The sequence below is a fragment of the Takifugu rubripes genome, chromosome 9 (genome assembly GCF_901000725.2).
Source record: "Takifugu rubripes chromosome 9, fTakRub1.2, whole genome shotgun sequence".
Taxonomy (NCBI): domain Eukaryota; kingdom Metazoa; phylum Chordata; class Actinopteri; order Tetraodontiformes; family Tetraodontidae; genus Takifugu; species Takifugu rubripes.
Genome location: NC_042293.1, coordinates 842,576 through 857,537, shown reverse-complemented (window position 1 = coordinate 857,537; position 14,962 = coordinate 842,576). Strand labels below are relative to the sequence as shown.

At 44.6% G+C, this 14,962-nt stretch overlaps 1 protein-coding gene across 1 annotated transcript; it reads right to left on the bottom strand.

Moving 5' to 3' along the window:
* Positions 1 to 152: 152 nt before the first annotated feature.
* Positions 153 to 14,921, bottom strand: plcg2 (phospholipase C, gamma 2). Its single transcript, XM_029842375.1, has 33 exons — positions 14,504 to 14,921; positions 10,446 to 10,631; positions 10,017 to 10,166; positions 9,676 to 9,769; positions 9,554 to 9,601; positions 9,308 to 9,392; positions 9,087 to 9,167; positions 8,923 to 8,966; positions 8,764 to 8,836; positions 8,172 to 8,273; positions 7,978 to 8,096; positions 7,808 to 7,893; positions 7,599 to 7,716; positions 7,337 to 7,505; positions 7,116 to 7,217; positions 6,944 to 7,030; positions 6,480 to 6,649; positions 6,182 to 6,382; positions 5,653 to 5,775; positions 5,395 to 5,575; positions 4,332 to 4,397; positions 4,136 to 4,245; positions 3,970 to 4,066; positions 3,820 to 3,892; positions 3,550 to 3,722; positions 3,309 to 3,411; positions 2,460 to 2,663; positions 2,069 to 2,208; positions 1,889 to 1,997; positions 1,651 to 1,818; positions 1,429 to 1,517; positions 1,190 to 1,353; positions 153 to 808 (listed from the first exon to the last, which is right to left on the bottom strand). Exons 2-33 carry the CDS (start codon positions 10,627 to 10,629, stop codon positions 775 to 777), a joined length of 3,747 nt encoding a protein of 1,248 aa, XP_029698235.1. The 5' UTR covers positions 10,630 to 10,631; positions 14,504 to 14,921; the 3' UTR covers positions 153 to 774.
* Positions 14,922 to 14,962: the final 41 nt, after the last annotated feature.

Genomic DNA, 14,962 nt, shown 5'->3' with positions numbered 1-14,962 from the left:
GGCCTTCTGTGGAAGATCAAAGATTAAAGTTTCTCTGGAATCTGGAACATCACCAAAATTTTAATAAACTCTTAATCGGCATTATTTGAGTTAATTCTGCTCAAAGGAAGATTTATTTTTCATACAATTTAAGCAGGACACAAAAAAGAACATTTGTCCTCATTTTCTGTTTATTTATGCTAATTCAATGACATTAAATCCATGAAATTGATAAAGAGAATCGATGTAATTTTGTCACAGTTGTTTCCAGCATTGTCAGAATCATTTGACATTGCAAAATGTTCTTTATTGAAAGAAAAATATACAAATACAGATCGTACGTAGATGTTAAAATATGCAGTTCTTTAGCATGACTCCTGTTTAATTTGACACTCTTAAAAGAAGCATAAAACATCACAGAACAATGTTGCATTGATAAACACGGCCGCCCCCTTTTTTTTTACTCATCCTCATTGTTTGTTTTAACATTTCAGAAGAAATTCTATGAATTTTACATCAGCTCCTGTTGCACCACGAGAAACATGGAAATCTGAAATGGAAATAAATATTATAATACAGACTGTGTCTTTGAAACTCGCGTCACTTCACAAACATAACAGCTTTGCTATGTTGCACTTTCCATCGTCGACTCCTGCGGAAGGTTTTGGAGTCGCATCCCCTCTGAACGGAACTTTCCGAGACCATGTTTGAAAATCCAAATAAATAATCAAAGAGGAACAAGAGCTTTTTGTTTTGGACCTCAAATGTCACCCATGAGACGCCCCATGTCTGGGATCAGAACTTGCTGTTTATCTTCTTTTCTTTCATCCTGAGAAATGAAGAACAAAAAAAAAAGCAAGAATCAATTGAGCAACTTTCTCACACTTATATATTATATTAGCAATTAAAAAGCCTTAATGTGTACTTGAAGTTTTAAAAGGGCAAAATAATGGAGAAAAGCCTCATTTTGTGTGTTTAGTAGTGTAGTTTGTCCACCAAGCCCCCCCCCAATGACCTCTAATGCCATCAAATGTATTTTTATAATTATTTATTAGTTACTTTAGTCACTAAAGATCAGCATTTAAAGGCAAAGAAACTAACACGAACGGCGTTTCTTTAGGAAGACTGATTTAAGACGGGTTTGTGCTGCTTGGGCTGATTTAGCTGCCGATGCTGTCGAACCCCAACACGCTGCGAGGCCGGCGCTGACCTCTGCTTCTCGTTGGTGCTGAACTCTCTTGAAAGGTGGTTCTGCTGGCGGGGAAGGGCGTGGTGCTGGAGGTTGGTGTGCGTGTCGTACAGGAACGGCTCGCTGCTGACATCCGACTTCTTTCTCAGGTTGCTAGAGGATGAGTACAAGTCCTCCTCCATTCTCTGAAAGAAAAGAAAGGTTCTATGACAGATACAGACGCCCCACCGGCACCATGACCCCCCCCCCCGACTGCTCACCCCAGCTGGCCTCGCATCGACGTGAACCAGCAGAGAGGCTAGCTCCAACTTTTCGCTGTAGCCGTTTCTCAGAGGAACGGAGCGATAACCTGTTGATGAAACACCCAAACAAGTCTGGTCCAGTCTACTCTGAGACCCGGTTTCTGGTTGTCACCCAGAAATGGATCATTTATACACCGTTAAACATCCCGCAACGTTGCGTTTAGTGAAGCGCGTTTCAACCTGAGCGGATTCCTTTAACAGGAAATGTGGCCTGAGCCAGAAAGTTGGGGTCTGAGAACATGTCCTCCTCGTAGACCACAAAGCGCAGGAAGGTGAGCTCGGCCTCGTACACTCTGAAGGTTATGGGCTCTGCCGGGGCTTTCCACACTGGGTTCAAACCATTATCACCTGTGGGAGGCAGTGCGGAGGTCTCACACGTGTCTGCAGTTCATGTTCACCACAGCGGCGGGTTCCTTACGATAGACAAAGGTCTTAAACTTCTCCTCCGTGTGTCCACACAGCTCCACCTCCACAAACGGGCTGGCGATGCTGCGGCCAGGCCTGGGGAGGTGTCTGGCAGCAATAATCTGCAGAGCACACTGACGGATCAGCAATCGGGCACCCGGGACGCCACGGAGGCACTTGTCACAATGCCTACCCTGACGTCAATGATGTACTGGAGTTTGTTCTTCTCCTGCAGCGGGTCGAAGCTGTCCGAGCGCATGACCTCCGGCTGCAGCACGTAACCTGTGCACCCATTCAGACTGAAGAGGGCGCTGTTCAGCTGGGTGTATTTATCTGGGAGGAAGTGGAGTGGAAAGAGGAAAATGTGGAGAGGAAAATCCCCGGCTCAAAAAATTAGAAAAAAGGAACCACTATTAAACACATGCGATTAGCCATGTCTGATATACCTGTAATACAATAATTACCCCCCCCCCCCCCCTTTTTTTTTTAGGTGGACAGAAATCGTATAGATCACAGTTTTGCTAAACCAAAGGAGCCCAATGATGCCCCCCAAGAGCTTCTAAAGGAGTCGTTGCCGGCTGTACCTGCGGTCTGGAAGTTGAGCGCCACCATATGACAGCCAACGGCCCACAGTGGGTACGGGTCATAGTTGGAGGACTCCACGCGCTGACCTTTGGGATAGGTCCGGCTCAGCGCTTTGCGGTTGTACAGCAGGAATTCTTTGGTGCGGCTCTTTCCCGGCACCTTGTTTTCCACGAAGGAGCGGATCTCTTTGTAGCTGTAGCTGTCTTTAAAGACACAGAAAGCGGCAGAAAGCTAGCTTGAGAGTAAGAATAACAACTTTCAGCTTGTCTTTTCCTTTTTCCTGTATGAGCGTCGATATTAGATAAGCCGGAACTTTCTATCTCACCATCCGGGGGATGGAGAACATCCCACACAGAGGTACATAGCACCAAATGCCGGTTCTCCCGACCCAGGACTGGATCAGGTGCCCGTTTATGACCCTCTCTTACCCACAGGCACAGAGAAGAATGAGGAATAATGATCCCAACACATTGCTGCACCATTTGACACTGGTGGTCACCTGACTGGGACCATAATAACCTGCAGGTTTTACACCACCAAAATCTATAACGGTGATACATAGATCATGTCCTGTTTGTTCAACACCTCTGAGTTGTGGGCAGAGAAGAACGCAGACTCACTTTTTTTTTTAAACTCTGACTAATCTGACATTCCGGTGCCGTTAGAAGTGATGGATCTACATTTACATGTCAAATAGTGACCTAGCAACCGAAGAAATTGAATGGTTTTAGTGTTCTTGTTGAGTCAATCTTTAATCTGTGCATTCCACAGGATATCAGAGTCCCAGTTAAAGCTGGGCAGGACTTTACTCACATTATTGGTGCCCAACAACATTTGTGTGCCTTTACCAAAGCGGTCTTTCTCTTTGCTGCGCGGCTGACAGTAGACCACCAGGTCCGACATCTCCATAGCAACCTCCTCTTTCTTTTCCACTTCCACCTGCTGTCTGATCTGAGATTGGACAGAAAGGGGGTCACTTCCTGGTTGCTGAAGCCCAACACGACCAGCCTCTCTCAGATGTGGCTGAACAGTGTGTGTTCGGTTCCCTTTAGCCTCAACCCATGTGACCACTAAACAGGAAGCACTCACCTCGTGTTGCCTGTTGTACTCCTTGCTAATCATTCTCTGGGTGATGTCCCAGGCAGCCTGGTACCATTTAAACAGCTCCTCCAGAGTCTCAGCAGACAGGTCAAACTGCAGGCTGTCGTCCTCCAGGTCCTGCAGGGTCAACACGTGGAGCTTCCCATTTTTGCCGTTCTTCACTGGATATCGGGGGGGGCAGATACGGATGCACGTGATGAAGTGATCATTGGGAAGCCGATGGATAGGTGAGGCTTGGTGAGTATCAAAATGACTCACAGTTTAGAATGTTGCATTTGGAGATGTCTATGACACCCTTACACAGCTCACCCAGCGGGTTGTCGTCCAAGTCCTGCGTTAAAACATAAAAGTTTAACTCCTACGGTCGCGCCGCTCGTGCACGGCTGGAATCCGACCGCAGAACTTCACCTGCTGACTGGACTCAGGAGCTGTAATTCTGGAGACTTCCTCTACGTGATTGGCTGGAAAGAAATGCTGCACTTTTCCACCATAGTCACCTTTCCACCTGTTAAGCAAAGGAAAGCGCTCGGTACAGGTCCAAACCGCAGCCCCGCGTCTGCCTGTAGGCGCTCACCAGTCGCCGTTCTCCTTGGAGATGTTGTAGATCAACGCTCCCTTACTGAAGCTGAGCTCATCCGGCCGTGCGGCCTGGTAACTGTACAGGGCTCGAACGACACTTTTAGACTGGAGGCCAGAAAACAAGCGGAGGTGAGGAGGGATTCGCAAAAAAAGAAAGACAAAAGAAACTGACAAACTGGGGGGGAACCAACCAGAGAGGGTTCGATTTCATTAGGTTCCACGTACATCTTGGAGTACAGCGAGGCGCAATCTTTCCCCTGGAAGGCAGAGTCTTCTGTTATCCTCCACCCATCCATCCACCCATCCATCCATCCATCCATCCATCCATCCACCCATCCATCCATCCATCCACCATCCATCCACCCATCCATCCATCCATCCATCCACCCACCCATCCATCCATCCACCATCCATCCACCCATCCATCCATCCATCCATCCACCCATCCACCGTCCATCCATCCACCATCCATCCATCCATCCATCCATCCATCCATCCATTAATCCATCCATCATCCATCCACCCATCCATCCATCCATCCATCATCCATCCATCCATCCATCCATCCATCATCCATCTATCCATCTATCCATCATCCATCCATCCATCATCCATCTATCCATCCATCCATCATCCACCCATCCATCCATCCATCCATCCATCCATCCATCCATCCATTAATCCATCCATCATCCATCCATCCATCATCCATCTATCCATCTATCCATCATCCACCTATCCATCCATCCATCCATCCATCCATCCATCCATCCATCCATCCATCCATCGCAGACACACATTTAGACACACCATTCCTTACAACACTCTAAACAACTTAAATATTACGAGCTATAAACTGTCAACTGTGAGTAAATACAGTTCATTTTGAAAGAAAATGTGGTGCCAGATAAAAGTGTAGGGATCGTATGCTAAAATGAAGAAACTACATCAAATAGTGATAGATAGATTCCTTCTGTGGCTGTTGGGTTGGGGTTTGGGTTCGGGTTAGGAATCAGGTTGGGGTTAGGTTTATGAATGGGGTTGGGGTTAGGGTTAGGGTTGGGGTTAGGGTTAGGAATCAGGTTGGGGTTAGGTTTAGGAATGGGGTTGGGATTAGGGTTTGGGTTGGGGTTACCCATTCATACCAGTCGTTCGTGTAGTAAGACATTAGCATTATAATATCCATAGTTCATTATAGTATCCATAGTTGACATGTGTTTGCATAGTTACAGAGGGTTAGTCACAGTAACTTACTGTGCTGAAGCGCTCCACGAGCTCGGGCGTGACGGTGTAACGTAGCTTGATCTTCCGATACAGCGGCTTCTTTCTGTAGTAGTTGACGAGCTCCACCAGGCTCTCAAAGTCTGTCGTGGTGCCCAGGAGGTAGCGCTTCCCCTCCTTCTGGATCCGGCAGTGCTTAACCTGACCATCGCCTCTATTACATCAACAACTCGGTTAAAAAAAGAGGAAGATTTCAAGGGAATAGAATTAAAGATTAAAGTGCCACCGCACTTGAACGTGATGGCAAAAGAGTCCGGTTCTCCTTCTCTCTGCCGAATCAGGAAGGCTCCGTCTCTGGGAATCTTTATCAGGTAATCCTCTGCCTCCCCTCTGCTCAAGTTACTGTAGAACCACCTGAAAAATACATACAAAAACATTGGTCTGCAAGAGTATTTTATTATTTTCTCTTGGTTTTAGTTAGCGGATGTTTAGTTTAGTTTAGTTTAGTTAGCAGATTAATGTTGTGTTCCCAAAAATAGTGACTTAGCAAAAATGCTACCACATGCATATGATCAAATATATCATGCCACACCAAAATTTTCCTTCTCAGGTTTCGATTAAAATATCCTTCGATAATATACACTCTATTCTTTCATTGCAACACATTCCAGTGGCTTCAATGTGTTTCAGGTATAATCAAAGAAAATATACTTTCAGCTAGTTCCTAGTTTGCATGGTATAGATGTATCAATGAATGACTGGAAATGATTGATTTTAGCCTGAAGCTTATGGGACACTGGGGTTAGTTGGTACGACAGACCCTTCGTGGAGATGTGGGTTTTGCTGTGCTACAGCATCAGTGAGACGCAGCTCAAAATCCTGGCAGCGTAGTGGGTTCTCTCTGTAGTGCTGGATCAGGGAAATCAAGCTGGGAAAGTGCAGGTTTGCCGTCAGATAATAGTAAAAGCGTCCCTCTTGTGAGGCCGTACGAATGCGGCAGTGCTGGACCCGTCCGTCACGCCTAAAACACGTGAAAAAGAACGAGCGAGGCTGCAGATACAGTTTGTAAAAATACAAATGGTGAAAAATCCTGAATTGGAGAGAATCTGAGACTGTACCAGAAGGACAGGGTATAGCTTAGAGCAAATCTGTCACTGGGCCGGACCAAGAAGGTCCCGTCCCGTCCCCCCGTCTCGGCACAGTACTCGTAGATCAGCCGCTCGGCCATTTGCCTTCCCCCATTCATGTGACCATGAAACCAGGGCTCCGTACTGTGCAGGTCCTGGTACTGTGATGGACATGGAGATCGTATTCAAAATAGGCACATGTACATATTTCTAGCTACATCTATACTGTACACTATAGTATATACATTACATTACATTTACAAATTTACAAAGGGGGGAAGGAAGGGGAGTGGAGCCATGCAACCATGAGGCAAAGCAATGAAAAGGAGAAGGAAACAGCTGTTGATGAGCAGCTACTTCTGCTGATGTTCAACTGGTTTGGTTTCAAGATTTAGCCCCATGGGAAATTTAAAAAGTTGAAATTTAAAAACTGAAACCACCTCCGTGTCCTTTACCTTCTGAGTATCCTCTTCCTCTTGCTCTTCTTCCTCTGCATAATACAGCTTATCATCAGAGATCACACAGTAGTGTTTATTCCATTGCTGAAATGGGAATAAAAAAGTTGTAACATTAATCTGCAAAAAGGACGCTAAGAGTAGCTGGACACAGAACCCTTTCCCCCATTACCCTGTCCACAGGATCCCAGATCTGCAGATCTCCCTGTTTCTGCCCCTTCCTGAAGTCTTTAATGGGTCCTCCTCCTCCTCCCTCCACGCTCAGCTTCTTGTGCTGCACAAAGACAAGGCCTTTAATAAATCGAACACCTCCATAGAAAACAAAAGTAAATCCAGATTGGAGCGCTCGGTTCTGCTTTTTGTCATTTCCTCTGACACACACGTATTTCCCACCTTAAGTATGATCTTTCCTTTCAGCTGTGTCGGTGAGGGAAGCTGTTCAGCTATCATCTCCACGGGTTCCGTCAGCAGCTTGTCTCCAAACACTTCCCGGAAAATCCGAGCCATCTGACGCTGCTGCTCTATAGGGCAATGCTCCTCGATGGACAGGATCACTGGAAACCTGGGAGAGACGCGCCGCCAGCAACATAGATTTAATGTCAATACTCAAGCATCTCAATGTTGGCTGAGAGTTTGTGGTGTGAGTTTTTTTTACTCTGATGTAACAAAGGCATGATCGTTAATGGCTTTGACCACATCCTCAAACTTGATTTTGGTGGTCCTGGTCCAACCGTGGTAAATGATTGGCTCCCCGGGTCCTTCCCAGCAGTCCACTGAAGAAAAACAAAAATAATGTGTCTCAAAAGATGTGTGTAACATCCTGTGTTAGTTTGAGGAAACACAAGTAAAAATAAATATACCGACATTCGACACAGCGGCATCCAAGACGCAGAGCTCGCACGTAAGCCTCTGTGGATGATTCACTACGAAGCTGATCTCCAGTCAGATATCTAGAAGAACGAAAACACAGAAGACTCATTCCAAAATCGTGACACACTTTCTGTTGTGCAGGGAGCTTTATCTAAATAACTGACGTGTTGTGTGAGGAGTTGATCCAGTAGTGGGATAAAGGGTTGTTCATGTCTATGTAGCTGATCTCAGAAAACTTTTTGTCCCAAATACTGTTCTCTTCTGAAAACAGGTAACCGAGGAACTAAAAGAAGAGAAGGTCCCACAGTAAATTAAAAGAAAACCAGGTTTATTCTAGTTACAGCAAAGGGCAGAATACCTCACTGACGGTGAACACGGGGTCGTTGGTTTTTCTCATGGTGTCGTCGATGAAGATGGACATCAGTTCTCTGACCTGGTTCAAATCAGCAGCCCAGCTTTCCTGAGAGGCCAAGCAAGATGTACGATGATGCAAATAATAGCTGGGTCTCTCCGCTATTAAAATTATAGAAGTGGTAAATTCCAACTCTTATTAAAAGAGTGGCTAGCGATAGCAGGCCACTGTAAAACAATATGTCACAGTCATTCAACAGAGCATCAACCATTCCTCTCTATGGTCTCCAGTTGCTCAGATTTTATTCAGTTTGTAACCAGATTTAAAGAAATGCCAGGTAAATTAATAAAATTGTAGAAACTGATCGATAAATAGGGTATTTTAGGGCATAATGTGATTTTCTACGCAGACGATGCATAGAAACTCTCAAGTAAAACCTTCCAGTGAAGCAGACTTATCCATAACTGTATGGGACTGTATGTATAGCTGAATGGATATCAAACCTTTTCCAGGCTCAATCATCACTAATTTTTAGCATGGTATGTTATATTTAAAAGAAAAGAGTGTGAAATACAAATAATCTGTTGCTAGTAATCACCTTTTGATCATAGACGAGGAATCTCTGGAAATCATGAAGCATGACGGCAGAAGCGTCGGGTTTATCAGTGTTACTGTAGAATAACAGGAAACATCAAAGATCAGGGCATTAGGGTAGGTTAAGATCACATCTATCGAAAATGTTAAAACGTGAGATTACCCGAGAATAAACGCACACGATTCCTTTTTGAACTCCTCAAGAATCTAAATCAGAGATACATATATTAGATTAAAAGTTCTAAAACCAAAATGCATGAATGTGAGCTTGTGTCAAGACATTATCTTAGTGGCCTCCCAGCAAAAGAATCCTACTTTTACATTCACCTCATTCTGTTCAAACATGATATGATTGTAAAACTTGTGAAACTGCTCGAAATCCAGGCGATCTTTCTTTGACCCCACTTCCTGAAAAAGTAGAGAATAAAACAATGAAATGAAATGACAATAAAAGCAACTTGTTGCTATCGCTAATTGAAGTTGAGGACAGAGACATTGACAAAGATGCTACTGATGGGAATGACGGGGCTTTAACAGACGACCTTTACCTGAAATTTGTCTTTGAGTGTTCGAGAGCTGGGGGCCTTATAGTTGAGGAAAGGAAGCAGAGCCTTCAACTCCTTCACGGTGATGCTGAGTGAGACAAAAAGACAGGACACGCTGCTTATATCTGACCTCAAAACTCTTGTGGATTTTTTTTTTTCATTTTGATAGGAAGCTAAACCAACAACCACGCACCGCCTGCAGGTTTTAACATGTTGTAACATGGAACAGACTTTATACACATGTTGTACCTGTTGGTCTTTGTCTGATTGACAGAGTACATCTGCTTCCTTAGCCAACTGCGGAAACAGTAACACAGAGGTCAACCTCATTATCTTATATCCCCCAAATGTGTGCGTTTCTGAGCGTGTACCTCTCAATAAGAACTGGAGTGGGAGCCTCCAGTGTCTCTTTCCACAACAGTTGCAGTCCTGTCAGCCATTTTTGCGCCTCGGCCACAGAATCAACTGCAAAATGAGGCGATGGGCTGACAACAATTCTCTTTGCTAACATTAGTGGGTCCATTTGTTGCATGAAATTACTCAACGACAGATCAGGTAAACCCACTAAAATAAAAACTACGTTAAAATCATTCAGTCTGGTTTTAGTTTATTGCATGAAAAACAAACACGAAAAAAGTTTACATCAAGTTAATTATAATACTGATAATATAGTTTATAGACTTAAAGTTAAAAAAGTGCTCTGTGATCTCACCCCCGAGGCTGAGTGTGTTGAGAACAAACTGCGAGCCATAGAAAATTGTGAAGCAGGCGTTGTCATCATGTTTGTCCTTGCCATCTTTAAATCGCTCAAAGTCTTTGGAGTTCCTTCCAGGACGGATCTCTCGGATCTCAAACAGGTCCACTAAACGACAGCACATGCGGTAGACAGACGATGATAACGGTGGGCCTGATAGCAAGCCGTCGCTACTGTGCACACGGTGAAGCACTGACAGCCTTCGCAAAGATACTTAGATAATCCGGTAATATAAGTGGTTGACATTGTACATCCAATATGAGAGTGTTTAATATTTTAAAAGACAATATCATGATATATTAACTGGCATTCCGTCATAAACAAATACTATATAAAAGTCAGCGATTACCAACAAGAGATATTTTGGAATCCCTCTTAAACACTCACAGACGCCGTCTGTCTTGTCCACAGTGCGTGTCCAAGCCACCTGTCGGGTCTCCATGATGACCTGCACAGTGAGCCGCTCCGCTTTCTGTCGGAACACCGTCATGACTGCACCCATCTCCAAGTCCCGCTTGATCAGAATCTTCTTGTAATCGGTCATCTCCCCTTGTTGCCCCCGTTCAGCCATTTCTACAGCAGGGTTTATGAACAAGAATGAAAATACCAATGACCAAGATGATTAGGACAAGGCTTACTCAATTATGTGTGTGCGTAGCTGTGTGTGTTGGTGTGTTTGGGAGAGATAGATGATGTATGGGAGACTGTTTAGGAAAAAACAATGAGGCCTTGAGGCCTCTGCCACCACCCTCAGGAACTCACGGTTGTTCCTGCTGGGCAACAAAATTATCGACAGGTATTCAGCAAAGCCAAAGCCACCTCCACACCAGCCCTCTCTGGAACTTCACCACCCCGAGGGCCACTTATACCTCCTGTCACAACAGAGAAATGCAAGGTCCATGCCAGCAACTTCTTTTTTTGGACCAGTTCCATGTGGATCCCAACAAGGTCTTAACCGTCACTGTGTGGCCTGTCCCTGAGTCCAGGAAGCAACTGCACCACTTTCTTACAGAATTTTAGTTCTATCGCTGCCGCACTTACGGCTCTGGAAAGGCCCACGCCACTGAAAACCGGGAACAACTAGTTGTTAAATTGGTGATTGAGCAATGACATTATTGGATCTCAGCGCAGTTAGGTGGTTGAACTCTCGTCAGGTTTGATGGGCCTGATTTTTCATGTTTGAATTTCACTCTCTCTTTTTCCAGAAACATCAAACCAGATTCTCTTTCACAAGGAGGACTAAGTTTAGACTCCTGAGACCACCCTCCCTTCTCCTTGTGTGATGGCCTCCCTCACCTGGGACATCGAGGAGAGTTTCTACTGAGTGTTCTTCAAAGGCCTCCCACCTGCCCTGACAATCAATCCCAGACAAGCTGGAGTGGCCTCATGCGTCCAAGGTCACCTGTCACCCAGGAATCCAGTAAATGGTGATGTGCTGCAGCAACGTTTCTGGTTGTCCACATTAGAGGAGGATAATCAGGACTTTGTTGAGGTCTGTCACATCTACCATCAACACAAGCCAAAGCATCAGGCACCAGCAGGACTCCTCTGGCCCCCACCAGTACCGCCAGTACCATGGTCGCACATCTTAAAAAAGCTTGATCACCCTCCTGCAGTCTGTGGACCGCTACACCAGAAACAGCAACCCACCGCCAGATCAATGATCTGGACTATCTGGTTGGCTAAAGGGTTTTGCTCTCCATCTAGGACCTTCCACTCCAAGTGGAATCGAAGAAGCTTGCTCCTAAGTTCCTCAGCCCTTTCCCCATCTAGGAATCTCCATGCTGATAGATCCCAGCTTTCATGTCTCAAGGGTTAAGTAGGTCCACAGGAGTCCCTTGTCTCCAGCTCTTCCATGGGCTCCTCCCCGTTTCATTCCTTCCACCGTGTTGCTGTTCAGTGCTTGGTGGACAGGAAAGGCTACAGCCCAGAAGAGAGCTGTTTCTCTGGGATTTCCATCTCCAGCACCCAGATCAGCCTCACTCTATTCAGGCTACAGAGGGTTCTTCTTACCCTGAGACTCCAGCGGTCGGCCCAGCACCTGCAGTTGACTCAGAAGAAGAGCCGACAAATGTCAAAAGGTGCGTCTGATGACCAGTCAGACTGGTAGAAGGGAGTTTTATCCCACCTTCCACCTTCCTGGGGCTATACTTTCCCTCCAAACGCTGCCTTTAAGCTTTGTTTATTTCATTTTATTATTTCTTTCCGTTTCTGAATATTTTGTGTTGTTTATTTCTTTATGATTTTGAGTTGGATACACAAATGAAAAGAGGAAAACATACATGCGATAAAAAGTGATAAGTAAGAAAAAGACGGTAAAACCCTTCCCATGAGACTTCCTTTTCAAACTGTTTCATCAGCATTTTGTCAGGGAGTTAAGATAAGAAGTTGAGCTGAGATAAGAGGACATCATTCTAAAGTGGAAACAACTTCAGCGCAAAGTATGTTGGTCTTTCTGTGCCTTTTAGATTGACATGTAGAAATGATCTGCATCACTTGTCGGTGATGGCCCAGTTCAAGGCTCCGTCCCTGGGGGTTCACCCCACTCACACCCCAATTTACCAATATTACGCCCTATTATGTTGTGACACGGTGGTGGAGGAGTTCATCTCAGGATTACAGGCGACATGAGGCAATTTTCATTTGAAATTACACCACAATTTGACACCAGCTAAAACAATATGCCATGTAAACCAGCAGAGCACCAATCAATAAACATCTTGACTGGTTCTACAAGAACTGCTTACTTTTTTGTTCACTGGTGGCATGAAACAGCATGTGGACGGCTGAAATTATAGCCAACTTTGCTAGTGTTTTGTCGGGGCGTTGTGCGTTTTTTATGCAAGTAATGCACAAGAAGAACCTTCTGCTAAAGCAGATTAGTGTTCATAAAGAGCTTTGTGGAACTACGGGATGGAGTCAGATTTAAAGTCACAGTCATCGCGGTCGATTGTTTAAACTTTGACGGCTTGAAATGCTTTGTGTGTGTTTGTGTGTGTGTGCTGCAGGCAAATGGAGTTGTTAGGCTGCCCTTTGACTTATTGGAGGGAACATTTAACAACTGGTGTTCCTGAAATACCAGCAAAGAAAACTCTTGGTGTCTGAGGGGTTCCACTAGGTCTAGTTCTAGGTCCTCTCCTTTACACTTTGTTATTGACTCGTACAGTTTCCAATGGCAATATTAAGTCCAATGATAAATATATAGTATGCGCCAGATAAAGCACGCACGCGTGTCAAGTACTACAATAAAGAGTCATACGAATGTCAGTGTCGGAGAGAACACGATCACTCGCTATCAAATTAGTCCGCTGGCAGAAGGAAATGATTTGGAAATGGATTGATTTGGCAGAGGAAATATAAAACAAACAAGCGTTCCAATCACGACTGTGGATTAACGTAAAACTTAATTTGGTCGCAAAAGAGGCTAACTTTGTCTTAACAAGGTGATCATTTTCAGTATGACGATGACCAAATTCCAGAAGAAATGGGAGAATAATGTGGGGGAAGAGACTGATAATGATGGTTACTATATACCGGCTAAAACCTTTAGCTTCGTTATGCAGTAAACGGATCACACCGCCAAATTTCCACATCTGTGAACAGATGACACCTTTGATTGTAAGCTTGTTCTGTGTGATGTTCTCTGGGCACAAAACACTAAATTTGCTGGAATTTCTTTTTTAAAAACACACCTAACTTAACAGTGCTTTTATTTTCTTACCATACACCCCATGTCTGTTGTATTTTCTGTTCTGTCGACTTTTTTTTAAATGAATATGTTGAACTAATTTTGGGTCATTTATCTTCGCAGTGTCAAACTATATCACGTTTCCATATCAGGATAATGATTTATGAATTCAAGGTATTCATTAGGCTTTGCAAAAGCTACTTGGACGAAATAAACGATCTGAAGACCCCCCTCAGAGTAAACAAAACACCCTTTTATGCATAGAATGATCAAACTTTGTGGCTCCTCAGTTTGTGGCTGGGATGAGAAAACATTTTGAAATGAAACCTGCTCTTGCTAAACTCGGCTAACTTCCTTTGAGCCCTGTTTAGCTGCCAGGACCAAACAGTGGTGCAGACCTTTATCTGAAAAGGCTCCTGATAGGCAAAAGCGGCTCTAGCCAGGGCCAGTAGCCTCTTTTGTTACAAACATCATCACAGTTATAACAAGACAAACATGCGTGTCCATTTACTGGACATGTCACCTGCTGCTGGAACACATTCAATAATTCGGATTTTGTAAAGTAAATTCAAGTGGATTTAAAACGGACACTGACAGATGTTGGACGCGCAGATGTGGACTGACGGACGGTTGAGGGCTGATGTTCATCTGCCAAAAAAAGCGGATTTCCCCTCTTCTTACCCCAGTCACGCCACAGCGTCTAACACACGCCGAAAACAGGAGTAAAAGGAGCACTGTAGGAAAGTAAAACGCCTACCTTTTTGTAAAAAAAAAAAAAGAAAAAGAAGAAGAAGTCGAATCCAGAACGCTTCAAAGAAAAGATGCTGCTGTTTTCTATCCGATCATGATTTTTTAAAATAAATATGAAATGAAGCTGAGGGAGATATGGACTGTTTCTGCCAGCCGCAAAAAGGTCAGTTCCTCTATCGGCGTGTACGAGGAAGTAAAAGTTAACTTGCATTATAGGCGATGCTTATAGTTTAAAGAGAGAGAGAGACCCGGAAGCGTGCAGGGGATCTATGCAAAGTGGGCTCGAAAAGGGACTCCAGGCTGCAGACGGGATGGAACGTTTGTCAGTGTGAAAATAAAGGCGTTATTGTGAGGAGCAGAGAGCGCTTGACAAAAGGCTGCAAGCAGCAAGTGACCGATATGTGCAAGCAGGGGATCGATTTTGACGCCATCACATCCTGTGTCAACCTAAAATATACCGGGGATA